The sequence below is a fragment of the Stigmatopora argus genome, chromosome 18 (genome assembly GCF_051989625.1).
Source record: "Stigmatopora argus isolate UIUO_Sarg chromosome 18, RoL_Sarg_1.0, whole genome shotgun sequence".
In the NCBI taxonomy this organism is placed as follows: Eukaryota; Metazoa; Chordata; class Actinopteri; order Syngnathiformes; family Syngnathidae; genus Stigmatopora; species Stigmatopora argus.
The window spans coordinates 10,936,014-10,960,478 of record NC_135404.1 but is presented as its reverse complement, the minus strand read 5'-3'; the positions used below and the strand labels follow the sequence as shown (position 1 = coordinate 10,960,478).

The 24,465-nt window shown below is 44.2% G+C and overlaps 5 protein-coding genes and 1 long non-coding RNA gene across 18 annotated transcripts; 3 read left to right on the top strand and 3 right to left on the bottom strand.

The window, feature by feature from the left end:
* Positions 1-5: 5 nt before the first annotated feature.
* nat9 (N-acetyltransferase 9) lies at positions 6-3,130 on the top strand. The gene is made up of 6 exons (XM_077626161.1): positions 6-441; positions 520-629; positions 706-846; positions 1,293-1,352; positions 1,588-1,682; positions 1,798-3,130. The coding sequence occupies exons 1-6, from the start codon at positions 365-367 to the stop codon at positions 1,948-1,950; spliced, it is 636 nt and encodes a 211-aa protein (XP_077482287.1). The 5' UTR covers positions 6-364; the 3' UTR covers positions 1,951-3,130.
* On the bottom strand, positions 1,968-4,260 carry lrrc59 (leucine rich repeat containing 59). The gene is made up of 8 exons (XM_077626159.1): positions 4,062-4,260; positions 3,890-4,000; positions 3,704-3,763; positions 3,336-3,494; positions 3,158-3,262; positions 2,996-3,068; positions 2,582-2,794; positions 1,968-2,456 (listed from the first exon to the last, which is right to left on the bottom strand). Exons 2-8 carry the CDS (start codon positions 3,989-3,991, stop codon positions 2,164-2,166), a joined length of 1,005 nt encoding a protein of 334 aa, XP_077482285.1. The 5' UTR covers positions 3,992-4,000; positions 4,062-4,260; the 3' UTR covers positions 1,968-2,163.
* Positions 4,261-4,283: 23 nt separating this feature from the next.
* LOC144092972 (uncharacterized) lies at positions 4,284-19,602 on the top strand. 4 transcript variants are annotated; one of them, XR_013306179.1, is made up of 8 exons: positions 4,284-4,794; positions 5,082-5,106; positions 5,186-5,273; positions 13,533-13,762; positions 17,157-17,254; positions 17,576-17,750; positions 17,837-17,954; positions 18,643-19,602. It is a non-coding gene; the product is annotated as an uncharacterized LOC144092972 (long non-coding RNA). The 4 variants fall into 4 exon arrangements; XR_013306177.1 differs by having other exon boundaries at positions 4,285-5,273; positions 18,643-18,734; positions 18,886-19,602; XR_013306180.1 differs by lacking the exon at positions 5,082-5,106 and having other exon boundaries at positions 4,286-4,794.
* LOC144092965 (5-hydroxytryptamine receptor 3A) lies at positions 5,495-9,281 on the bottom strand. Of its 2 annotated transcripts, XM_077626155.1 has the most exons (10): positions 8,987-9,281; positions 8,203-8,369; positions 8,095-8,139; positions 7,922-8,031; positions 7,352-7,521; positions 7,010-7,170; positions 6,739-6,949; positions 6,504-6,656; positions 6,358-6,440; positions 5,495-6,031 (listed from the first exon to the last, which is right to left on the bottom strand). In XM_077626155.1, exons 1-10 carry the CDS (start codon positions 9,018-9,020, stop codon positions 5,813-5,815), a joined length of 1,353 nt encoding a protein of 450 aa, XP_077482281.1. In that variant the 5' UTR covers positions 9,021-9,281; the 3' UTR covers positions 5,495-5,812. The 2 variants fall into 2 exon arrangements, with proteins under 2 accessions (XP_077482281.1, XP_077482280.1); XM_077626154.1 differs by having other exon boundaries at positions 6,358-6,656.
* Positions 9,613-20,301, bottom strand: rnf157 (ring finger protein 157). 5 transcript variants are annotated; one of them, XM_077626151.1, is made up of 20 exons: positions 19,784-20,300; positions 18,592-18,710; positions 17,627-17,715; positions 16,788-16,937; positions 16,595-16,712; positions 16,448-16,514; positions 16,318-16,361; positions 15,929-15,976; positions 15,749-15,820; positions 15,511-15,670; positions 15,258-15,424; positions 14,802-15,031; positions 14,622-14,724; positions 14,436-14,544; positions 13,516-13,733; positions 13,386-13,436; positions 13,272-13,320; positions 12,034-12,144; positions 11,252-11,286; positions 9,613-11,095 (listed from the first exon to the last, which is right to left on the bottom strand). In XM_077626151.1, exons 1-19 carry the CDS (start codon positions 19,869-19,871, stop codon positions 11,252-11,254), a joined length of 2,028 nt encoding a protein of 675 aa, XP_077482277.1. In that variant the 5' UTR covers positions 19,872-20,300; the 3' UTR covers positions 9,613-11,095. The 5 variants fall into 5 exon arrangements, with proteins under 5 accessions (XP_077482277.1, XP_077482279.1, XP_077482278.1 ...); XM_077626153.1 differs by lacking the exon at positions 12,034-12,144 and having other exon boundaries at positions 19,784-20,301; XM_077626152.1 differs by lacking the exon at positions 11,252-11,286 and having other exon boundaries at positions 13,516-13,634; positions 19,784-20,301.
* Positions 20,302-20,812: 511 nt separating this feature from the next.
* On the top strand, positions 20,813-23,805 carry srsf2a (serine and arginine rich splicing factor 2a). Of its 5 annotated transcripts, XR_013306176.1 has the most exons (4): positions 20,813-21,344; positions 21,961-22,264; positions 23,071-23,168; positions 23,610-23,805. XR_013306176.1 is itself a non-coding variant. In XM_077626165.1 (3 exons), the coding sequence occupies exons 1-2, from the start codon at positions 21,019-21,021 to the stop codon at positions 22,238-22,240; spliced, it is 606 nt and encodes a 201-aa protein (XP_077482291.1). In that variant the 5' UTR covers positions 20,813-21,018; the 3' UTR covers positions 22,241-22,264; positions 23,071-23,362. The 5 variants fall into 5 exon arrangements, 3 of the variants coding, with proteins under 3 accessions (XP_077482291.1, XP_077482290.1, XP_077482289.1); XR_013306175.1 differs by having other exon boundaries at positions 21,961-23,168; XM_077626165.1 differs by lacking the exon at positions 23,610-23,805 and having other exon boundaries at positions 23,071-23,362.
* The last annotated feature ends 660 nt before the right edge of the window (positions 23,806-24,465 follow it).

Here is a 24,465-nt window from a genome sequence, read left to right as displayed (position 1 = left end):
TGTTTACGGTTCTTCCTAATGTTATGTATAAGATAGATGTCGGTGGCATAAGTGATGGGCCCGCCATCTTGTAACACAACTAGTGAGTGATTAACTCCACTTAAATGCTGCTAACTCGCTAAAGTCTTGACAGATTTACTAACTTGATAAAAAAATCATACTTCACTGTCTGACGGTTATTAAAAACTCATGTTTGAAAATCCGTTGAAAACCAAGCAGTCTAGTCATTTCAAAGTCATGTCGCGACGCGACCTCCCTTTGCCACCTAGCGCGCACAAAGCATCTAGCCTTGTATAAGATATCTACAAGCCTCCCCGTCCACGTTCAGAAATCGCGAAAACGAGAATTAGCTAGATTTTTCACCATGAAAATTAATGAAAACACATTACTGGAAGGAGCCAAAGTAGTCTTAGTGCCTTACAATAAAGAGCACGTGCCGAGGTAATGGACTCTTATCCTTTTATTCGCCCCGTATCTGTTGTATCTGTGTATGGAATAAGACGCCCGTGTCATCATCAGGTACCACGAGTGGATGAAGTCCGAGGAACTGCAGCAGTTGACGGCTTCGGAGCCTTTGACGCTGGAGCAAGAATATGACATGCAGCGGAGCTGGAGGGAAGATGCCGACAGTGAGTTGCTCAGGCGGTCACTCCATCCCAAATGACGTCGATTAATCGGGCGAGCATTCGCTTGCGTTCGTCCCAGAGTGCACCTTCATCATCCTGGACAAGAGGCGCTGGCTAGAGTCTGGTGCCGAGGAGGAGCAGTGCATGATCGGGGATGTCAACATCTTCCTCACCGACCCCACCGAGCCTACTTTGGCTGAGTTGGAGATCATGATTGCAGGTCAAGTATAGGCTACTTTATTAGGCTCCTTATTACTACTAATACTATAAGGAGCACACCAACAAGAAAAGAAACCCACGAGAAAGTGCAGCTAGTTGACTTATTTTAGCTACTCTGCATTTTTTCCACATTTAACGACATTGAGAGGATTTGTGAGGCTATTGTTTTGAATCAAATAAGGGAATCCTACGTATGTTTGGCACATCTGCATTTACACTAATACTACTTTTTTGTAGCTCCCAGCTACGCTAACATAATTTACATATCTTTACATACGACTTTTTCCCTCAACATTTTATGTAACAGTCCTATATAAATATATATTACAATGTATCACTTTCTACTCTAACCATAGCAATTCCACATTTTTCCATGTAATATTGTGAGTTTTTAACTTGCAGTATTACTGCATATGACTTTAATATTATCATTAATTTGTTTTACAGAACCCAATTACAGAGCCAAAGGCATCGGGAAGGAGGTGACACAAATCATGATGCACTACGGTAGGTGAGCTTTTACTGAATTTAGTTTTTATTTTCAAATGGGATCAAACATGCAATAATACTTTTAAGGGGTTCAAAATATTGGATTCTTACATTATTTGGTCAACAATGTCTAAACAAGCAGCTGTCAAAATACTTGTTGGGTCATTTATTTTTGGAATAATTTTGGTACTTGGACATTGAACTCATTTAGTTAAAAAATGTTTTGCTTTATGAATGTCTTGTTTGTCACTAGGTTTCACCAAACTCGGCATCAGCAAGTTTCAAGCAAAAATTGGCCTGGATAATGTGATTAGCATTGCCATGTTTGAGAAACTCCACTTTCAAAAGGTAAAACTGTTTTTTCTTAATTGAAAACTGTTTTATTGACTTATTTTATTAAAAACAAGTTTTAAAACTCCTTTTTTGATTTAGTGGAATTGCAACCAATTGTGTGATCCTACAGGTGTCCGTGTGTCAGGTATTCAAGGAAGTCACCTTGGAAGCGCCAGTGGACGATTCCCTTCGCCGAAATCTCCTGCGACACGTCGCTCACGTGACCGAACGGGATTACCGGGCAATCCGCGACCAAAGACACAAGATGGGCGCGGACGCATGAACTCGTCAGACAAAAGGTTTTCAATCGGCGTGTTTATTTCATGGCCAAAGGAACGCCGCCAAGCGGCGCGAGAAGACAAAAGACGCTTTTGTAAAAACAGGCAGCTGTACAAAGAGCGACGACAATTCCATAGGAATTATCACACATGTGCCCCTTCTCCCCCCCCTTTTGTCTCCACACGAGAAGCAGCTTTCGGATCCTCGTCGTTTTCTTTTAGCTTTTGGACGTTTGGGCGGATTCCAGGAAGTCTTTGACGGCGGCGGAAACGTCGCCCAAGAGGCGGCGGATGACGCCCTCTTGCCGGCCGGCCCAGTCCAAGCCCCGGTCCAGGGCGGCGTCCAAGGACACGCACACGTTCTCCCGCCGCAGCTCAGTCAGGCGGCAGACGGCGACGCTGGCGGCCACGCCGAGCAGGAGAAGAAGGAAGATTTTGAAGAGTAAGCCCAACAGAGAGCGTTTCGGCTTGGCTTTCGCCGCCGCCTTCGTCGCCGTCGTCTTTTTCACTGCTAACGGTCAAGACAATGGTGGCTTTTTAGTCATATTTTTCTTTTTGGGACCAGCACGGATCATCAGGACTGTAAATTGATTGGCTGCCAGACATTCGTCCGTGTAAACTGAGCATTTGTGTTACCTGGAGTCTGGCCATTTTTCTTGTTGTTCTTTTTTGCTTCCTTCTTCTTCTTCTGCTCCTCCTGAGCAGCGGCAGTCACGGTGGCGGTGGCGGCCACCTGAGCGTTGTATTCCTTCCGCCGCTTCTCCTTCTCCTCAGCCTTCTCCCGCTTCCGTGCCTCCTTCTCCCGGGCCTCGCGATCCCGCTTTTTGGCCTCTCGCTTCTTTTCCAACTCTGCCGGATGACAAAAGTTGTCTTACACAAAAAGTTACATGATTTTTTTTTCTGTTTTTCCTCTTTGAAATATTCTCCCAACAATTCAGAAATATATCTTTTTTGCCACCTAAAAATTGGGGAGGATTTTTTCACCACTAAAACTGTAATACATATAGGATAAAAAAGAAAATTGTTTTGTAAAACTTTCCCCTTCCTTACCTTTTTCCCTCAATAGTCTTTTTTCTCGTGCCCGGTCAGCTTCTTCCTGAAGTACCTGCATGTGCTTGAGTACCTGAAAAGTTATTTATTTATTTTTAATTTTGTTAAAAATAACAACTATCAATGTGAATACTTTCCATGCAGTCTTGTGCTATTTCTTACCTTGTTGGCACATTGCTTGCACTGCTTCTCATCCAGACAATCTCCTGCCGCCTGGGCCAGTTTGACTTCCAGGGGATTGTCCTTCAGGTCCAGCCACTTCAGACTCTGACGGACACATTTAAAAAAATTAACTCTACGATAGCCAGGGCCAGAAATATCGGTGTGTGAGACCACTGACCCGCAAATGACAGAAGCTGACAGGGAGCATGCTCAGCTTGTTGTTGTACAAATCCAAGTGTTGCAGAGAGGTTAGGTTGCCCAGGCCATCTGGCAAACGGGTCAGCTGGTTTTTACTCAAGTCCAGCCTCACCAAGTGAGTCAAGTTGCAGAACTCTGGCTGCAAGTGAAGTAAAAGGGTTAACTTTTGCATGCACTAATTGCTATTTAAAGAAAAAAATGAAGTCGTTTAACTCCTTGGCTGATTCTGAAAGATGTGCATTCACAATTGGTTTTAAAGGAAAACTAGAAGATAACGATTTCGTCCACCCATACATACCCTACAAAAAAACACATTAGTAAATTGGAAGAAAGCAAAAAAAAACTTACCGGGAGAGAAGTGAGCTTGTTGCAGGACAAATCCAAAGTAGTTGCCTTGGTGAATAAAGCCTGTTAAAATAAATGTCATTACCATTTATTAAGTATCGAAAGTGCTGCAGTGAAACGAAACCACTTCTAGCCCACTCAAATCCGTTCTTAATAAAATATTGGTGCATCATCAATGATTAAACTCACCAGTTCTTTGACGGGTACTTCAGTCAGGTCGCAGAGACTCAAATCCATCTCTTTGTCGCTGATTTTATCTTTCAAATTCAATACTTTGTTATTTTTACTCATTTTGTCTACCTGTGGGGAGGAAAAATCACACGTGAAAACCTGAAACCCATTCCGATTATGTGTCACTCACCTGTTTTTTTATTGCTCCGATATAAATTGATCTTAAATTGTAAAACGCGTGTAAATCCAAATGGCTTTGGTGTTAGAAATGTGTGACGACGTCAGTGAGTGTTTAGCGGATAGCCCGATTCTGAATGAAAATCCACGTCACTGCTTTGAGCTGCATATTTTGGAGAGGAAGTGAGCACCGCCCTCTACAGTGCAGGAGGACGCTTTACACCAAAAAGGTACGTTTGTGTCCTTTGTAGGGAACTGGATTAGATGTGATTTAGTGATAAACTAATTTCAATTTAAAGTAAGCAAGGCAAATTTATTTGCATGGCACAATTCAACAGAAGGTCATTCAAAGTGATTTACGCCGCAAGAAAATTCATAAAAAACACATTTAATCATCAAGACAGAAACAATTGAAACAGGAACTTCAACTATATGCAAGGGTGCACATAATTGGTACGCTGTTGCGCATGCGCAACAGAAATCACATGCGTCACGGCGAGCCTTTGCGTACCTGTCCATGAAGTTGCAAAAAAGACTTAAAGCAGTTATTTGGTGTTTCGCCACCAAAGAAGAAACTGCTAACAGAGCCAAAGGCGAGCTAGGAAGTGTTTATTTATTTATGTATCTTTTTTTAATGAAAAAGTGTCTCCAAGCTTTGCCGTGATTGAAGCTATTAGCTGAGCTTGTTAGCTGCTAACAAGCTAACAAAGTTTCCCGCTGACATCCACAACTAGCTGATAAAACAGGTACGTTTTCTAAAGAGTCAAATAATTCCACCCATTTTTGTATTTTACAAACGTTAAAAGAACAAATGAATATAACCCAAGCTAACGCTGACAAACATGCTAGCCGAGGATAATTAGCCAACCGGCCTTTGACTTCATTTCATAAAGCTAAAAGTGAACGTCTTCCTATTCTGAGAATATTCATTTACTAACGTGATTTTGGGTGGAGTACGTATCGTGATTGTGAACTATCAGCGGGGGTTGCGGTCTTCTGAATGAATTTTGGGGGCTTCTTTTTTGATGGACAGGAGAACAGGAGACTGTTTACGTCGTGTGAGTGTCCAAAATTTTCAATCTGACTTTTTTTGGACTAATTAAACTGGGTGTTGATGAAACTATTGACCATCCACAGCAACTTCATCCTCGACAATGCTGGAAACTGAAGCAGATGATAGTGACGGAGACACAGGACATCGATGAAGACTGCTAAAGACTGCTCTGTGAGTACCTAACACAACCTACGTGTGTATGTAAATGATGTGCACCCCTGACTATTTGGGCTATCATAAATAGAAACTATACATAATGTAAACTATATATAATGTTTTGGCCTGGATCTGAAGGCCCCTTGTACCTCCCATGTAATAGTGTGTTATTAAAGGAGCTAAAAAAACAAAATATGAATTGAAAACACTGCAATAGTTGATGACATGTTGCCCAATCTTTATTTGCACCTTTATATTACAGATACAAACAAATACATATTAGTGAAAAAAGATCATTAGCACACAGAAATCACTGAAAATAAAGGTAAATATTTTGGATAGTCCGTCTGCGGAAAGGCATTTCATTGTTCTGTAATTCTAATGACAAGCTTGTAGAAACATGTAACTTTCCATTGAACTGTGCTCAAGAATGATATATTAAAAAAGGTATCTTTGAGGTTAAATGAGGATTAAAATAATTAAGTCATTTACAATCCATTAGTTCACTCTGCTTATACTGTTCTAACTGCTACATTTAGTTAAAATGGAGAGCTCTAGTTGGCCCAGGACAGAAACATGGTTGAAATAAAGAGGGTGGCGGTGGCGAGGTAAAACCAGAAAAAAACTTGGTTGATTTTTCTCCCCAAGCGCGAACATTTGCCACCTTCTTTCTTCCAGCTCAGGTGCATGTCGAGCATCCATTGCAACTGCTTCAGTTCGTCCACGATTAGCAGCAACAGTCGGGGCTCCGTTCCCAGCGCACCGCTATTGGCCTGTGCACACGTGCCAAGAATATTTGAATTTGACCCAGCCGAAAGACAGATTTTTCATTTTTAAAAATTAGGATTCCCCCAAATTTACAGTAAATGACAGGAATTGCTTTAAAAACAATGGGAATTGACCCCAAATTAACGGAGAGGGATGCAGAAATGCCCCGAAATCACGATCAAATTAATACCCTTTCCCAAAATCAATAAGATTGGACCAATAAATGCCCCTCAAAAAATAGGTGACCCAAAATCCTATGAAAGGGATTGGATTTTCTCGTCAAGTGTGTCTAGATATTTGGGTCCATACATTTCATCGAGCGACGCTTTACCTCCTCCGCTTCAGGCAGCAGCTCGTCTCGTTTGTCTCCGCCGCCCGACGCCAACGTACACGAAGATCCCACTTTTCGGCCCTCTATCGAACACACCCGTTGAGTAAGAAACGATGCATCCGCGGCAGTTTCCGAGGGAACCGTACCGGTGTCGGACTTATCCGTCGAGTCGTTCTCCTTTTGGCTCCCGGAGCACCTCCGGAGGCTATCTGGCGAGTGTTTTTCGCTCAGGTGGGATACAAAAATGGTCTCCAGAAGGCTGAGCAGCATCAGGCCGAAGATGAAGATGCAGTAGGTGGCTGTCAAAGTGTCAAATTCTCCGTATTGATTGAGCGGTAATCGTAGCAAATTCACTGTGATGTGAATTTGAATACGATGTACCTATGAGCGGCATCTTATCGGACATGGAAGGCAAGATGTCGTTGAGGATGAGCAGCAGCACCGAGATGGCCAGCATTACGGTGACCTTGAAGCCCAGCTTCTCGCCGTGGTGGTCCGGGATGAAAAAGGAGGCCAGGTCGAGGACCAGGAAGAAGAGGATGGGGAGCAGGAAGTTGATGACGTGCAACAGGGGTCGTCTCCTGATGACGAACTGGAAGAGGGCGGGCGTTAAGGTGGGCTCGGCGGCGCTCGGCTTGGTCAACGGCCGCACCGTGTACACCAGCTGCCCCCACGTTTTGTCGTCCATGCTGATGTTTTGGCTTCTCACGGACAACTGGAGGAACTCCCACTCTCCCTGAGAATACAGCAAATCTTTGCTGAACTCGGTGGCCCGCGACGAGTTCGCCGCCGCGATGATTTGCAGGTCTTTATCTGCGCGGACACGTGAGAAAGTAGCAGAAGATTACAGGCTGGCTAGGCAAAATGTATGCGCTTTGAGGATGGTTGTTCAATGTTAATTTCAAATTAAAATGCATTCCAACAGTACTTTGAGTCCACTCTGTATAACCAAATCCGGTTTCGGGGAAAAAAGTGAATATTTGATGGGTCTCACACTCCAAAATGGCAGAAGTCAACGATAGGTTGCAGCGCTGCGTGTCGAAGGGGAACTTGTACACGTCCAACATGCACATGCTCACTGCTCGTACGTCCTGTTCCATCAAGATGGTCCCGTTGTGGTCCACGTGCAAGTAAAGGTTGGGCTGCGAGTCGTCTTTCTCCACCCTGACAAAACAGACAATTCAATTCTGCTTGGCGTACGCCTCCTGCTCGTTTCAATCGCTGTTTACACATAATGTACTCATAATGGAGTCATTATTACTATCAATAACCTTCAAAAACACAATAACGAGTCTGCAAACAGAACCTGGCTGTTAACGTCCTCCATTCAAATGAGTCTAGAAGACGTGCAATCCCGATATCAACACAGAATTCTCCTAACTCAAAAGGAAGTGACCTGATATTAACAGGTGACCAGCAAATGCGCCCAAACCGACCCTGGCGCTACATCAACAGAAAGTGACCTCCGAAATACCCTCCAAATCAACTAATAACCTGATACTAACATGAAATCAACAGCAAGTGTCTACGGAATGCCCCCAAATCAACTGTACCACAGGCTTACATTTCGAGGATCATGATGTCTGGTTTCCACAGCAACTCGACGGGAAGGTTTATTTCCTTGATCCCGCAAAACTGGTCCGGGTCCCAAAAGATGCGCTCGTTGTTCCAAGACTGTGGATTTCGCATGACTTATCGGCTGAGAAGCCGTTGACGACGACGTCGACATCTACTCACCGCCATTAACCAGAAGAACGGAATGAAGGTTTGCGTTTTCTCAATCTGCGACAATACAGATGAAAACATCAGCATTCAGCGTAAACTCCGGATATTTGATGAACATACCACGCCCAGGATGCCATAGAGGATAAGGTTGAGCTCCACCAGGGTGGGGCGCCGGTGGTCCAGGACGGGCCGCGTCAACCGCAAAGCCCTGTTGTTAGCGGTCAGGTTCAAATGGTCTACCACGTCCTGAAAGCTGCATACGTTGTCCTGGGAGCTAACTCCCAAACCTGAGGACATGATTATACTTCTTTTGCCTTGGACAGTCCAAATAAATCGGACGTTTACTGACGAGTCTGTGAAGTTTGAACCTTAAATCTGTTCTCGAACTACAACGTTAACATAAGAGTTCAAGCAAAAAGCTAATCGAATCCAGTCTGGCATTGTCAATGGCAGCCCCAGTGAGATAAGATCTGAAGGAGTCATGATTTCCTAAGATACTACGACTGGTTATATATCAGTAACTGTAAAGAATGGGATCATGTTAAATTTTGCTACCCTCATTTGCAGCTAAATGGAAAATCAACAATCAATGAGTTTAGTCAAATTAGCACAAATGACATGACTAAATGATTGACCCAAGTTGTTGACATAATAGGCTGAAAAACGTTTGATATATACTCAAGCTTTCCAAGTACATTTGTCAGATATTGATGGAATATTTCTTGAAAATAACAATCAAAATTCCTCAAGCTAAGCTTAATGTAACATAACAGAACATTTACAGTTTTGGAAATGTTAATTTTGGTACCAACTTCCATCAATGAAACTTATAATTCAACTAATCTTATCATAACCTGAAAACATATTTAAGCTCCTTTTGGAATTGGCAAGATTACGCTCTTACCTGAAAGGATGATGACAATAGCCGGCAATTTCATGGTCGCTATGGTCTGACATTCAATGGGATAAGAGCCTTTTTAAAATTGAATCCCCTCACGTTGGCTTTTAGAAAATTGTTTGCACGCTAAAGAGTACACCCATTAGTCCAGGCGTGGCTCTTGGAAATCGAACGCGACCGGACGCTTGAATGCATGGTTTTAAAGTGGGACTGCTGTAATGGAGAGCCTTACCAGAAAAACTAAATGGCATTGTAATAAAATTACAGACAAAACCACAGATTTGGCATCTCATTTTGCTAATCAGCGTGATTAGATGGAAGTCTTACAACAGAAAGTCTAACTTGAAATGACAAAGAACCACATTTTTCGAGTTTTTTGATCAAGAATGCAGATATGCATTGAGTTGATTTTCAGTACTTGACTTCCATACTACAAGCTAGTTCTTTTCATTTTTTGAGTTATGGCAAAATGTATTTTCTAATCATTGTAACTGCTTAAATAAATTCCCTAAAAATGTCATCACCTTTTCTGTTGAAAAAGTACAAACATATCCTGCCAATTCAATAATAATCCCTTCATTCATTCTTAAGATAGGTTCGATTAGACCGACTAACACTTCCACACTTGACGGTTTAGTTGCAAATAAACAAAACTTTATTGTCCGTCTCACGTTCACGCCTACAGTCCTACAAAAGTGAGTTCTGCTGACAGATTCCGATTCGGCACCGACGACACATTCAGACTGCGATCGTGTGACGGTTGTGACAATAATGGAGGCTCGGCCGATAGGACGCAAAGCTCTGCCATTCGGACTTCTCATGCTTCGCCCTCGATCTCATGCAGCGCAAAATGATGTCGCCTCGGAAACGGCTAATAGTGCATCGATGTCCTTTTCGTGATCAGCTACAGTACGATCTTGAGTGTTTGTGTCAATGTAAAATGTTTACAAATGTTTCACAAAGTTTCGTTCACATTCTAATCAACGACAGTGCTTTGCAATGAATTAAGAACACAAAACAACATCCAGTTTAACATAAAAAGGACCGTTAGAATATGAACGTCACTGACTAAAAGTCCCTTTACGATAGATAGCAAACACAAAAAGTGTCTAAAAGTAGCTGACCAGTGCAAACTGAGGAAAAAAATAATGTATTTTTTTTTTTATTGCTGGGTGGTGGATTCAGGAGTTGCACTGCAACAATACTGACATGCTAACAAGGCTTGGTGGTCGAGGGTTCCATTCCAGGATTTAGTTGAGCCAAGCATAGACGATAATCGTCGATGATCGAGATTCAGAATTGAAAAGATTTGATCGTGATAACGAGGTCCATTTCAAATACCAGAACTTTTAACCTGTCTTTTTGGGCAAAGTGAACTGAAAGTTGTATATTTGCACATTTCACAGCAGGCTAAACCAAATCCACAGGTAAAAGTTAAGACTACGCATTTTAGGTTAATGCTAAACTTTCATCCGATACGCTTAGCTTTTGGCAGCATTCATATGCAGTCGTATGCTTGTCCCACCTCCATCTAGGAGGTCTTCTACATTCGTTACGTGTTCAGGACTGAGTCTGCTTTCATTTCACATTCAGCCGAGGCCATCCGAAAAGGAGTCGGATTTGTTTTTTGTTTTTTTTCCCCTCTTAGCATTTAGCAGGCTAAGCTAGCCCACCTGAAATGGCGATTGCAGATCACAGTAGCCCCTGACTTGATTTGCTGGTCATGTTGATGATGAAAAGGAGAAGCAGCATCTTCTAACCATAAAGTCACAACATGAAACTATCACAAGTTAGAACTACGGGTAATAAATAAAATTGGACCAAGAAATAAAATAGAGAAGAGCTCGGAGAAGAAGGACGTGGTGAAAGGGGTTCCCTGTTCAGCCATTATCCAGCAATGAAGCACTGAGTAGGACGTGCTAGTAGTAGTAGTAGTAGTAGCAGTAGTAGTAGTAGAGTAGTAATATTTGACTGTGTTTTGTGTGTGTGCGCGCTACACAATGAGGGGTCCACGGTGGGGGTGTTTAGGCGCTTGACCCTCCTGGTTGTCTATCCCCTGCTCCTGGTTGCTGGTGGAGTCTAAAACGGGCCGGTAGCTGCCGAGGTACATCAGATCTGAGCAATGGATGACAAGAGAAGACATGGTGCTCACTTATTTGTAAAAAGAAAGAATCTCTATCGTTGTGGAAGAACGTGTAGGTCTTGAAATAATAGCCCTTGAGTAATGAAATGAAAAAGAGGAGCGCTAGCATCTTGGCCAAAAATGCATACCTAGTCGTCAATATGTACTGGGCACGATTCCTCATCTTTCCATCCAAAAGGAGGCGAGAAAGGGAGAGAAAGGGGGAGGAAGAGGGGGAGACGGGATGGGAGGAATTCACAGGAAGAGAGAGATATAACAGAAGACATTTTACGAGACACACAGAGAAAAAAATGATGCCACGTTGGTGTAACGTAGGGGAGGGATGAGTAAGTCACACTTGAGTCATTAACATTAGCTGTTATTGGTGGTGATAGATGTCTAATCCATTAGAACTGCCCATGTATTGTATTAGTGAATTTTTTTTATTTATTATTATTATTTAAAAAAATACCCATTTACGGTAGTAGGCGTCCTATTCATTCTGACAGCAAATGAACGCCGGCAAAGTGGATTGGATGTCTATCACTACTGTCAGCTTTACAATGGCAGAGAATGATTTCAAATGGTTACACAAATGAAGCTGTGGAACATATTTAGTTGAGTGAAGGTATCCTTTTTACTCATAAGCCATTCAAATTGTGCTCTTGAGACTTTTCAGACACACCCACAGGAAACATGCCAAAACGAAGCACACGTGAAGAATGTCAACACGCACATCGGGGGTGGGAGGAGAGCACAACCTGGTATTAACAAGCACAGAAGCAGCAGCAAAGGGGAGAAATGAAAAAGAGGAGCTGCCGGGAAGTCCAAGTTAGCTTCTGGTTCTTCCTCGTGTTAGCAGAGCAAGCTAACATCAGATGCCTCATGCCCCTGCCCTCCCTCCTTTGACTTCTAGTCGGCGCCCACTCACCGGCGAATCGGCCGTCGGGAGCCTGCTCATTGTCCAAGCCCAAAGAGGGCGTGTCACACAGGGCCACGCCCTGATTGTTATTGGCCAACTCGGGACACTTGCTCCGCCCACCTGCAAGCGAGGGCACAGGTCAAACAAGAGCAGCCAGGCACAGCGGGGGGCATGGGTGACAGGCAGGAAAGGAGGTGGTCAGCCATGCTAGAATCAAGCCATACTTTGGGACGCTTGGTTTCGCTTGACAATCACGCGGCAGTGCGTGCTATCACCGCCTAAAGGACCGGAGTGGAACAGCGCCACAAATACAAGTTGATTTTCTTAAAAACATTTTTCCCCTCCATCCCTTTACTGTTTCATCTAATAAGTATGCGTTGGGTGCAGTTGAACCAGAAAAGAAAATCACTTGTTCTGCCAAGCGTAACGCGCGACAGGCCTGTGCAAATATTGCCACTAATGAGGACAAAATAAAAGCAAGGATGGCTACGTGATTGGCAGCGCAACACACCAGCAGACATACACACACACAAGCCATCTGGCGGTGGAAATGCGGGCACACACACACACACACACACACACACACACACACACACACACACACACACACATCCTGGAGTGCACATGAGCCTGTGTGTCAGAAATATTATTCGTGGAACTTATACATATGTACACATCCACTCATCCGTATTCCATGTCACATATTGGCTCATGAAAGGTGACCTTGTTGTTGTTGTTTGCGTCAAGCTCGCAGCTGTGTGCGCGTTGGCTCACAATATATACATAATACATACAAATCCATCATGGAGCAAATCATCTCACACTCCATTGAATATGTATGGCGTCAACACATAGTATGTAACGTGAAAAACACAAACTTGGACAACCTCACGGTGTGCAAATCCTTTGAATTATGAGTGGGCAGGTAATATATACCAGTACAATGTAGTACATTATAATATGTATATGTCATAATCAGATGTTTAGTGGGATATGCTCAAAATGTCACCAAATTATGACCCTTTTATTTACATGTGCTGTTGATGTACTGTTTTGAGACTACCAGAATAATGAAATGCTCTTCCACTAGATGGCAGACACTGGGGAACACAATTTTGTTGTGTTACAGTACATTGAATAGCTGGATTTTTTTTTTTAAATCCCAAATGTACCCCCGTTTTATTACACTTGTGCCACCACTTTACACAAAACCTATCAAAGATGTAAAATGAAAGGTGGTTGGTTACCTTTCCCATTTGATTGTGAGGAGCGGTCATCTTCTGTCACATCGTTTCCCTAAAAAAGAAAAAATGTTAGGAGCTCAAATCAAGGTATACGTGGAGTTTTGACGAGTGACTTACCTCTAAATCCTGCTCCTCGACACCAACCGAGTAGTTTAGTTCTAGTGACTCCTTGGAAAAAGGAGGACAAATCAAGCAATTAGGAGCCCTCAAAAGATGAAATGGATGTCATGCCAGCACTAATATTTACCCTTTCCATCTGCGAAGGTCCTCGACTCTCCACGGGGGCGTCCCGGGTCTCCTCTCCCTGCGCGTCAACCCCCTCCCGGCCCCCCCCGGGCTCGCCGTCGGCCCCGGCCAGGTAGGACCCTGACATGGAGGACATGGTGTCAGTGCTGATGTGGGAGTGCTGCGAGTGGGACGAGGCCATGGACATCACTGACTGGGCCAGGCTGCTGCTCACTGGGTCTGACACACACACGGAGACACACATCAAGGTTCGAAGCCATTTTTAATCACTCCCTTTTTCTTCCTACGCTGCTGTTTTCATGCCCCCCAAAAATCCTCCCCCAGAGTAATTTAATTACAAAACTAGTTTTTCCGTTTTTGGTAAAAAAAAAAAAAAGGTATTTAAAAAAAAAATCAAAAATAGTTTTGAGGCTCAAAACGAGCATGTGGAGAACTTTCAATGTCTATAAGTGATTTAGCAAAAAGCTCTCAATTTAGTATTTGATTATTTTTAGCAGACATAAAACCATAATCCGGCTCGTGACAAAAAAAATTGACATCCCTGAACTAGATACTGAGATGGCGCCGGCTAATAATTTATTCTTGTTAAATTGCTCCATAAATTGCACTCAGGGTTTTGCGTTCCGTATATCGTCTAGATTTCACAATTGTTGTTATAGATCAATCCTGGAAAGTTCTGCTTACTCATGTTGGTGTAATATTTAAAAAATAACAGTTTCAGTGATCGTCCATGACTTTTTAACTCATTGACTGCCATTGGCGGCAGTAGATGTCCAATCCAATTTCACCCAGTCAAATTGGATTGGACGTCAATGGCAGTGAAAGGTGATTACCCAACGCCGGTCATCCTAGTTGAAATGGATTTGATGTCTGTCGATGGCAGTGAGTGATCGATTCATCGATTACAATGTTTAGCGTTACCTTCGGGGGAAGTTATAGTGGAAGAAAGCGGCGTTCCGGTGCATGGCGACTGGTCGATAGCCCCGGAAGAGGAGAGAGTTAGGTTTTCGCTGTCTGGCGTGACGCCGCACTGCAAAAAAAACAAAGTGGCGGCGTCACCAATGGAGTTGACAAAGCCTCAAAATAGCTTTTTTTAAAAATAGACACCTCCTGCGACTCCGCCCCCAGTTTGCGGTGACGGGCCTCTAATTCACTGCAGGATTTCTCGTCTTCCTCCTCGGGAAGCACTGAGGAATTCTGGGAAAGAGACCTGCACGTGGAGAGAGGCGTTTGAAAACGACGCAAAGACGGAAATATCGTTAGCGAAGGATGAGCACGTTGGCTTACTTGGAAGCGCTTTTCTTGAGTTTGAGCCCCTGACTTGAGTTGGAGTGATCGAGAGGGGAGCAAGAGCGAGCCGCCGCCGGGTGGGCTTCGCTTCCGTATGGCGGCAGCGCCCCCGTTACGTGGCTGGGGCCAGAGTGCAGAGGGGGGGTCACGGAGGATGTGGCCAGGGGGCCGTTGAGAGCTTCCAGTAGGGACACGGCCTCGTAACCGGGGGGGATGTGTTCGACTGCCTGTGAAAATAAATAAAGAAATAACATTGTGCCATGTGTTATTCAAGGATAGGATATAATTGTTCAATTATAGTTTGGTTTTATTTCGTTTTTGTTTTTTCAGGATCTAATATTTTCATAATAATTATTATTAAAGAAGCCTGCTCATTGGTGTGGGCAGAATGGATGTAAAATTTCCCCGAACATAACAAAAACTAGCTAGATAGTCTAAATTCAGCCTTCGTACATTTTTCCCCCTTTTATTCATGACCACCAAGTCATTCTCTCTTCGAAACAGTACCGAGTGTTCCTCCGAGTCCGACGTTTGCGAAGTGATGACGGGGTTAAAGTTGGTCGGCGTCAGAGGACTGACTTTCTTCCTCATAGCTCGAATCTGCAGTAGAGCTCTAAAGGCTAAAACAAAGGGAGGGAAAAGCAGCCGACTATTGTTAAACGTTTGAATCAAAACCAAAAAAGCACCACCTGGCGTTGGCACTCACGCAGTCTGCAGATTGGGCAGCAGTTGGCTTGATAACGTAGCGTGTCGGCGCAGGCGTTGCACAGACACAGGTGTCTGCACGGCAGGATGAGCGTGTCGCGCACGTCCGAAAGACACACCACGCACTCGGCGCTATTGTCGCTGATTTCGTCATCGGCAACCTGGAGGTCAAACGTGCCAGCGCTCGAAAGTAGAAGAGGAGGAAGGAAAGAGCTACTTGCTAGACGCTAGTCTTTTACCTTGGACTCCTGGCTGTTATACTTGTTCTCTATCCCGTAGATCTCTTGCAATAGATAACTTACGCCATCCACCTGGGAAATGAAAGATGAAAAGGCGTCACATCTCCGAGGGAGATTCACGCTTTGTTTCGCGAGGAATTGGAGGAGAGAGAAAAAATGACGAAAGAAATGCGCTCTCACCACTTGTTTCTGCTTCAAAGGCTTCACACAAAAGCTCCCGTCCATGTGCTGTCAAGGGGAAACAAAGTATTTATTAGAAATGTGGCTTCCTAGATTGTGCATCGTTAACTCATTGCCATTGAGAGAAATGGGTGTCAAATCCGGTTATTTTTAAATAAATAAAATAAAAGTACATATTCCTTTTTATCTTTCAAGTTTAAAAAAAATCATGGTTACTAAATAAGTGATTGAGTGACTGATCACTGTCAGTCCTCACAGTCAAAATTGAGTAATGGTTAAGTTAATTCATGAGATAAAGCAGAACATTTCAGTGTTTTTTGTTATTTTTTTTCTTTTTTAGAGTATCTTTAGTTTATCTCTCACCATCACTTGCAGCCAATCAAATGTACCTTTTCAAACGTGGCTAGCAGTATGTGAGAGTGGCCCAGATGTTCTGCATGATGAAAATAGAACGGGACACCATTATTTCAAGCTCATCGTACCACAAAAGGCTGCATCGGCTAGCTAAGCGGAACTCACCGTCACCCTCGTCGGCCGTGGCCTGCACAACCATGGGGAAGATTTCCCTGTCCGCGTCAAACAGCAACTGGGTCACAAAAAAACCCATCATAACTCGATACAAAAATTGACGTTCTCCCACAAAAATATGTCCGGAGGGGTACCCACCTCCTCATCCGCCCACTCGCTGAGGTTGACCGTGTGGGATGGCAAACAGAACTGCTGGCTTACCCCCCTCTTGAAGTGCACCGTCTCTGATTGCAGAGAACTGTCCTGAGGCAGGTAGCTAGAGGAAAAGCAGGCGTCAGCATCGACCAATGGCTGTCCTCGAAGCAAAGTTCACTCGCTTTGGAGGACCTACACCGGCACGCCGTTGTGAAACTCTTCCAAAGCCTGGTAGTAGATGGTGATGGCCACCGGCGTGTCGGCGTCAAAGGCGAACTCCACGTTGTAGCAGACTCGCTGCTTGCCGTCCTCGTCGTCTCCTGGCAATTTTAGGTCCTCGCTACACCTGCGTTAAATCATTTCAATGAGATTATCGCTAGTTTATGACTCGTCGACGTCCAATCATAGTCAATGGCAGACAATGTTAAAGGGAACACCATTTTTTGTTTATTGTTTGTTTGCTAGATAGCTAGCATGCTACATCCTAGTTAGTGAAGGGGATGATTTAGGGGGTTGTAGAGGTCCAATTGCTTCAGAGAGTAAATCAGAATCTAAATTCTTTCAGCTTCAACTTCACGAGGTGCTGGAGCCTATCCTAGCTACCAGAATACCTGGGGAAAACCCACGCAGGCACGAGGGAAGTCCTCACAGGAAGACCAGCAGGTACGTGAGGTGGATGTGCTAACCACTGTCTTTAGTACACATCTTTAGTACATGATTAACAATGTACGCTTCATAACCAAATTTGGAGATTTTATTCTTTTCTTTTTCTTTTTTTCCTTTATCTTTCATTTTTGAAAGCATAATAAACAACATTGTCAGTTAGCCGATTTATCTTACAAGAGTCGAAGCTTGGCTCACGAGCTACATGCTAATGAACTCAAACACTAAATTACACTGAATAAAGCGAAATCTAAAAGTTTGGGCATGATTTCCTCAGCTGAGTCTCTGCAATTAAATTCCCAAACGTTGTTTTATTTGCAGTCGCTGCTCGTCGTCAGCACTTTAGCGAGGAGGAGTTGAATTACAGCGTACCGTACAAGCCGCAGTGTGTCCTTGCGGATGTTTATAAGGCTCCGTAGCGTCTTCACCGGTTCCTGAGGTGGAGGTGCTGCGTACGGGAACTGAAAGCAAGAAAAATAACAAACGTCTCAGGAAGGTATGAATACCACCCACTGTCAAAACACGCTAAGGAGCGACCACCACATTCCTCTCGTACCCACCAATCCGTCCGTTTTTATTAAGCATGGCGACTAACACCGAGATGCTGACGGAGCAGAAAAGGACCAATCTGGGCGCAAGGAACACGCAGGATGCGGTGGGACGACGCCACATACTCGCTGTGTTTACACGGCTGTGAATGGCAAGTAGCGTTAAACATCTGGGCCTTTAAAAAATGCTGAAAACAGCCTTTCATTCGACAACACTGGAGGTCTTATTTAAAAGGTCACGGCGGCCATTCGCGCTTGCGTGTATTAAGCGCCAGATGAAAACATTCAATTCCTTATGGGATGGCAAGTGGGGGTGGGGAAAAATCTAAAAATAGCCCCTTCCGTGATCATATTTGTGGAGAGGCAGAGCGCAGTGACTCAAACTGGGTTTATGAATTTACCGCACCATCTGCTCACAAATCACCGAGCGTTATATAATGCTGCTTTGAATTATTATAATTCAAGGCAAAGTGAAAAGTGGGAGTTTTTATTTTTTTATTTTTTTAGGATTCACAGCCGGTGGGAGGATTAAAACGGCAATTTAATCTAGGGAGGTGACGCCACCTGTATTTTTAGCCATAGTCTAGCCAAGTGGTGTTCAAACTACAGCCCATGGGCTGAATTTGGCCCTTTGCACAGAATTTATTGGGCCTGCCGCAATATGAAAATCCCATTGAATATGAACCGCACAAGAAGCTTTAAATCAGACTACATTACACTTCTCATTTTTAATACTAGAGGGAGCTAGCACTTAAACAGTTTTGAGGGGTTAACGCAGAGAATACTTACCGCTACTGGTCTGGTCCCAAGAAAGTTTAGGTCTGTATTTTCTCCGAACAGGTAACCTTCCGGGTGGGTTGAATCAAACTTCTCTCCGCCCATGATGAAGTGGCTGGCAAAGTAGCTTCCTGTGTGGACCGAGAGGACAGATGGTAAAATGGCCTTCAAATTTGGATGACGAGAAAATGATTTGCCTATTTTTTTAATGTTTTTTTCTTTTACAGCAGATTGGGTCAATTGCCATTTGCTCAATGTCAAGTTCCGTGTAATTCAACCACATGTGTTTGTGCTTTTTAATCACAGGGAGGGGCGATAAGACTAATGGTAGGCCTCTGGATATATACTTGACAGGGTGTGGGAGATGTGGATCGGATCTGGCAACTTCAAGACTTGTTTCACACGCCTGTAGACTAAAAGAAGACCGGATGACAGCTCAGGAAGCAGGTCGGCGCCTTTGGTCACCAGATCCATCCCACTAACTAGAATTGGGCCTGACGTATCAGTTTCATCGACAACCGTACTTGTTCTCTTAACCCTGACAGGATTTCGGTAAACAATGACCTTTCAAACATGACTTCAGATTCCATAAATGTGTATGTTAACAGGGATATTTTATAGACTGTTTGTTTTTTGTTGTTGTGGGGTTCTTGCACAGGACGCAATACTATGCAGCAGATAGTTGTTTTTACAGTTAATTCATTTTGAGACTTTTTTTTTTCTTCCATTTTGTAATATGTCTACTGACAAGAGATTCCAAATATTTGCAGCACATCCCAAGGTGATGTAATGCTTTGGGCAGTCTTCAAAAACGGATTTATTTGTAAATTAAGATTTATTTTCTTAATCAGCATGTGTGGCATTGATAGGCAGTTTATGATATAAAAAATACCCAAATCATCAGTTCAGTCGCTACTGTTAGTGCACAGTCATATTACGTTGTGATCACTATAAAATAAAACTCTAAAACGATATCATGTGGTCACAGAACACTTTCATAATAAACCCATCTTGTCAACAGCCTCCGGGTTCATGTGGCCACTACCGGTACTTTTTTTTTAACGATTTTACCCGCAATACGCTCTGCAGCGTGAACCCATTCCACACGTACACACACGCACACGCGCACACACACACACGTACACATTCTCTTCTCGACACGAACATAGACATCCATTGGGCTGACCTGTTGTTCCCGACTTACCGGATTTCGGTGGGTAACGGTACACCGAATTGGACGGAATATCCACTTCTTCCACGCCTATGTTTTGTCTGCTCACGAAAGCCCCCATCTCCAGTCAAATGACAAGAATAAAGACCAAATGGACATTCAGCTTCGCTTTGTTAAACCCCCTCGATGGTGATGACTTCGACTCATTTAATCCACTTGCTGGTCGCCCCAGTCCATTTCTCATCAAATGGGACCGAGTCTCCCCGTGGATGCGACCGTCCCGGGGATTAGTGGCTGGTCCGCTTGTCGTTTGTCCTCGCCGGTCAGCGGTGGAGATCGCCCGGTCGCTAGGATGAGGATCAGCGGTCGTGGGGATTCCCTTGAAAACAAGGCTAAATTGTTCATGTAATGTATCTAAAAGCAGCGAGGTACCACCAAGTGTCGTCGGGACGCTGGTTTAAAGTCAAGCCCTTGTCTCGGTCCTGTCAAGAAGGTCTGTGGATCCCTGTGACGTCACAAATCCGGACCCTGGTTTTGCTGCAGTCTCCCCTTCCCCACCCATCCCCCCTCCTCCCTCCCTCCCTCTGTCCAGTTAGCAGCTAAATTAGCCGCCTGCTAAGTTAGCATAACCCCCTTGGCGAAGACTGCAATGCAGGGACGAGTGCTAGCACGTAGCGGTATTACACTGCCAATGCTAATTTAATGAGCTAACCACAGAAAAAAGACTTTATGTATGTACCTTTTAAAATTTGTTAGACCAATGCTTAAAAGCAATGTGGAAAGGGTCACGAAATGAGTATCACATCATTCTTGTTTGAGGATTTTAATAAAACTGACAAAAATAACTAATTAAACATATGAAACACGTTAGTTGTTTAAAAATACATTTAAATGGTCGAAAGTTTGCTTAATTTGCTTCTGCAATAGTCTGAATAGTTGCAAAACGTGGTCAAAAACTCGAAAGCATCATCTTTTTATGGTCCATGTTGCCTCCTAACCAGCAGGGGGCAATGTTGCCCAGTTTGGGCGTACAAAGGGCGCGAGCTTCGACCAATCCGAGAAGGCCACCGCGAGTGGGCAGGAAAAGGTGACAGGAAGCTTTGTTGCCGCCATTTCGTGTACGATTAGCTCGTGTTGTGCAACGTATGTGAGCGTTGCAGAGCGGATTAGCTTTGTTTCGAGTTGCTACGGTTTCAGGATCAGCGTCTTTGTTGTTTTTGCGGACAGAAAGAGCCCAGTTTATTTTGTGAGTCACTTAGGTGAAGAAAATGAGTTACGGTAGGCCGCCGCCAGACGTGGAGGGGATGACCTCCCTCAAAGTGGACAACCTAACCTACCGCACCTCGCCGGAGACCCTACGCCGCGTGTTCGAGAAGTACGGCCGCGTGGGCGACGTGTACATCCCGCGGGACAGGTACACCAAGGAGAGCCGCGGCTTCGCATTCGTACGCTTCCTGGACAAGCGCGACGCCGAGGACGCAATGGACGCCATGGACGGAGCGCTGCTCGACGGCCGCGAGCTCCGCGTGCAGATGGCCCGCTACGGCCGGCCGCCTGACTCCATGCAATCCCGTCGAGGAGGTCCGCCGAGACGGTACGAGGTTTACGTCGACGCCTGAAAATCGATATAAATAGTACTTATTCATGTGTTTGGCCTCTTGTGTTCAATTTACGTTACTGCTTTGATGCGCAGCCATTTTATCTCGTAGAACACGTGCCGAAAAAGCTACAAAACGACGATCCTGTTTATACTTAGATTTGCCTAGTTTATCTACAGCCCGATGGGGTTGGTTTATTAATGCAATACGCAAATGAGGCGAATTGTTTTTCCTGCAATCTAAATGAATGGTTAACCTTTAAAGTAAACAAAATAGTTCATCAATATTCTACGAGAGCAAGGGTTGAACCTGAACCGCCTTCCCCTGCTTTGAAAAACAGCTAATTGGTTACCTAAAAATAGTGTGTGCAAAAGTTTGCTAAATCCTGTTCATTTTTAAATTTTATTGTTTTATTTACAAATAAGTTTGGTATTAAATGATTGTATCTGAAGGGAATCTTTGCGGTAACTTGACTGGTTACACCAGTTTTTAGACGAACCAGGCAGGGACAATTCGAGAAAATTTAATAGAATTTATTTTCCCTTTGGTCATAGAGCATTAGTATGTATATGAATCTGTTTTTATTTTAAATGTCAACATTGCTCTCGACAGACGTTCCGCGAGCCCTCGCCGTCGAAGACGCAGCCGTTCCAGGAGCGGCTCCCGATCCAGGGGTCGCCGCTACTCCCGCTCCAGGTCCCGCTCCTACTCCCGGTCGAGGTCCCGCTCCAAGTCCAAATCCAGGACCCCGAGGCGAAGCAAGTCAAAGTCCAAGTCCCCCTCTCGATCCAGGAGCCGGACCCCGGCCTCCAACCGTGGCTCCAGATCCAGGTCCAAGTCCAAGAGCAAGAGCCGACCCAAGTCTCCCGAGGACAACGACGCGGAGCCTTAATTCAAAGTTGGACGCGACATGACGGTATTTAGTGGGACGGGGGGTTGTCTTGAACTCATGTGTGATTACATGTTTAACCCGTTTGTTGCCAGGTCAAGCCTAGATATAGATATCAAAGTGTGTTGTGGTAGTAGCAAAGGAAGAACAAAATTTATACAGGAGCTCATTGGCTGCCATTGATTACGATAGTCACTGGCTGTCAATGAGTCATCATTCTGCGGCCTTGAAGTTGCCGTTAAAATTTGAAACCAAGTCTGCGGAACGCTAACTTTGAAAGATTTGGTTGCAAAGTACGCACGCAGGAAAGGGTTTCAATTGGCCCAATGCGAGTATTTTCGGGTGTGCTTCACTCCAAGCCTTCACCTAAATGTGGAATTCTTTCCTCCAAGCTGCTGAGTCCTGTTTGCAAAGAGAGGAGGAGATGGGGGTGTAGCAGTTTGAGAGCAGTTATAGTGTGTGACCCGCCCATGTGACCTGCCCGTTGCCGGGGGGGTGACGGCAGTTGCTCGGGAGCAGGTCGCCCAGGCGACGCTTGTTTGCAAAGGAGCGGGTCGTCGTGGCGGCAGTTGCGGGGCTGTCGCTTGGTGTTTGAGGTGGTGCGGCGAGGTACGTTCACTTTGGGGGGTGCCTGCCTCTGCTTTGCCCTCCCAAGGTTGGTTTTGAAAGTGCGCCCAAGTGCCAAGAGTGTCCTGCATTCGCGCGGAAGGAAGGTGGCCAAACGCATTCAAGGAGTGTTACCCGCACAAGATATGCCATTTTTGGGGTTAGGAGTTAAGACCTTTCAATGTGCTCTTCCTGAACCTGTTCTTTTTTTCTTCTTCTTTTTGCAGATGCCTCAGGTGACGGCTACTTTCTTGTCGAGGACATCGGGATGAGTCTCACTGTGTTCAAGGGGACTCTTCTGTTTCCACAGAAAGCAGACTGAAAGGTTATTTGGAACTTGGTTTAAATGTTTTCTAAATAGTTCATTTCATCACGTTACCTGAACAGACGTCATGTTGGTCGTTCACAGAGTTCACATCGTGAACTAAAGTTGTATGTTTTTGTTTTTCCCCTTTTTAAATTGCTTTTTTTGGAATTTGTGCTCTTCAATAAAACAAGGAGTTATTTGCTTTTACCGGATTAACTTGTTATATTTTTCCCCGAAACAGGAGGTTGTACATTTCGAATATTGGTTTGTTGCACCACTCGAGTGGGGGGATAAAAAAATCATGTTGTATGTTAATCGAGCTTGTCCGCGTGGCTTCATTTGTCTTGATGACAAAATAGCTGTTTTTTCCCCCACTTTTATTCTATCAACTCTTTCTGCCCGGTTAAAGTTGCTTCCTTTGACTCTAACCCTCTTTCTTGTGTATCTTTTGTGCACTAGGCGCAGTTGTGTAGCAGTTGAGTAATGCTGGTTAGCTGTTAAGATGCAGTGCGGTGGTGACATGGTGTGGCGTGTTGCGGTGCGGAGTGCCCGGTCACTGTTCCGGCCGAGGCGCTCGACCCTCCGCTGCTGTTTGCCGGTTTGTAAGCTCACAGGTGTTGCAGATCATTCATCCACCTCCCGTATGATATTTTTTCCCCCAAAAAAATCCTCGTTTGGTTCATCAATCGCTTTTTGGGTTAAGTGGGTCCGGTGTGGCTCACAGACGAAAGGTTGGCATTTAAGGGAAAAAAAATTGCCGTTCCAGATGCTTCATCACTCTTTATGCAACACATTCCCCGTTGACCTGTGTATTCGCTTTTTTTTTTTTCTTTTTTCAGGTGAATGCTAATAAACATATCTGTGGAAAATTGAGTGATGTGTGCTTTTTTTGGTACTAGGCTGCAAATCTTGATGTGGTGAAGGAGTTAAGGTTATATTAGTCTGTAAAACAAGAAGTTTTGTCCCCAGAGCTACTAAAACAGTTTTTGGTTAGTAGCTCCATCTGGTGTTAAAACTGGGAAGTGCAGCTAAATGAAGGCTAAAACTCATGCTTCCTATGCAAGCCTTATTAATTATTTTCATAATTTAGGCCAATAAAAAGTAGTGGCAGGCAATTCTTTGCACACCTGTGCTGAAAAGAATCTAAGTGAATTTTTTTTTTTTATTTGAATTTTGCAAAGTTAATATAAGTACTGATCAAATGACATGCAAATTGTAAATTAAACTTGACAGTCGATTAACTAATGGATCAGTTTGTTGTCCACTGTTCAGATTGTCGTCATGGAAACGCGTCCCGTCTTCCTGGGGTCAGAGA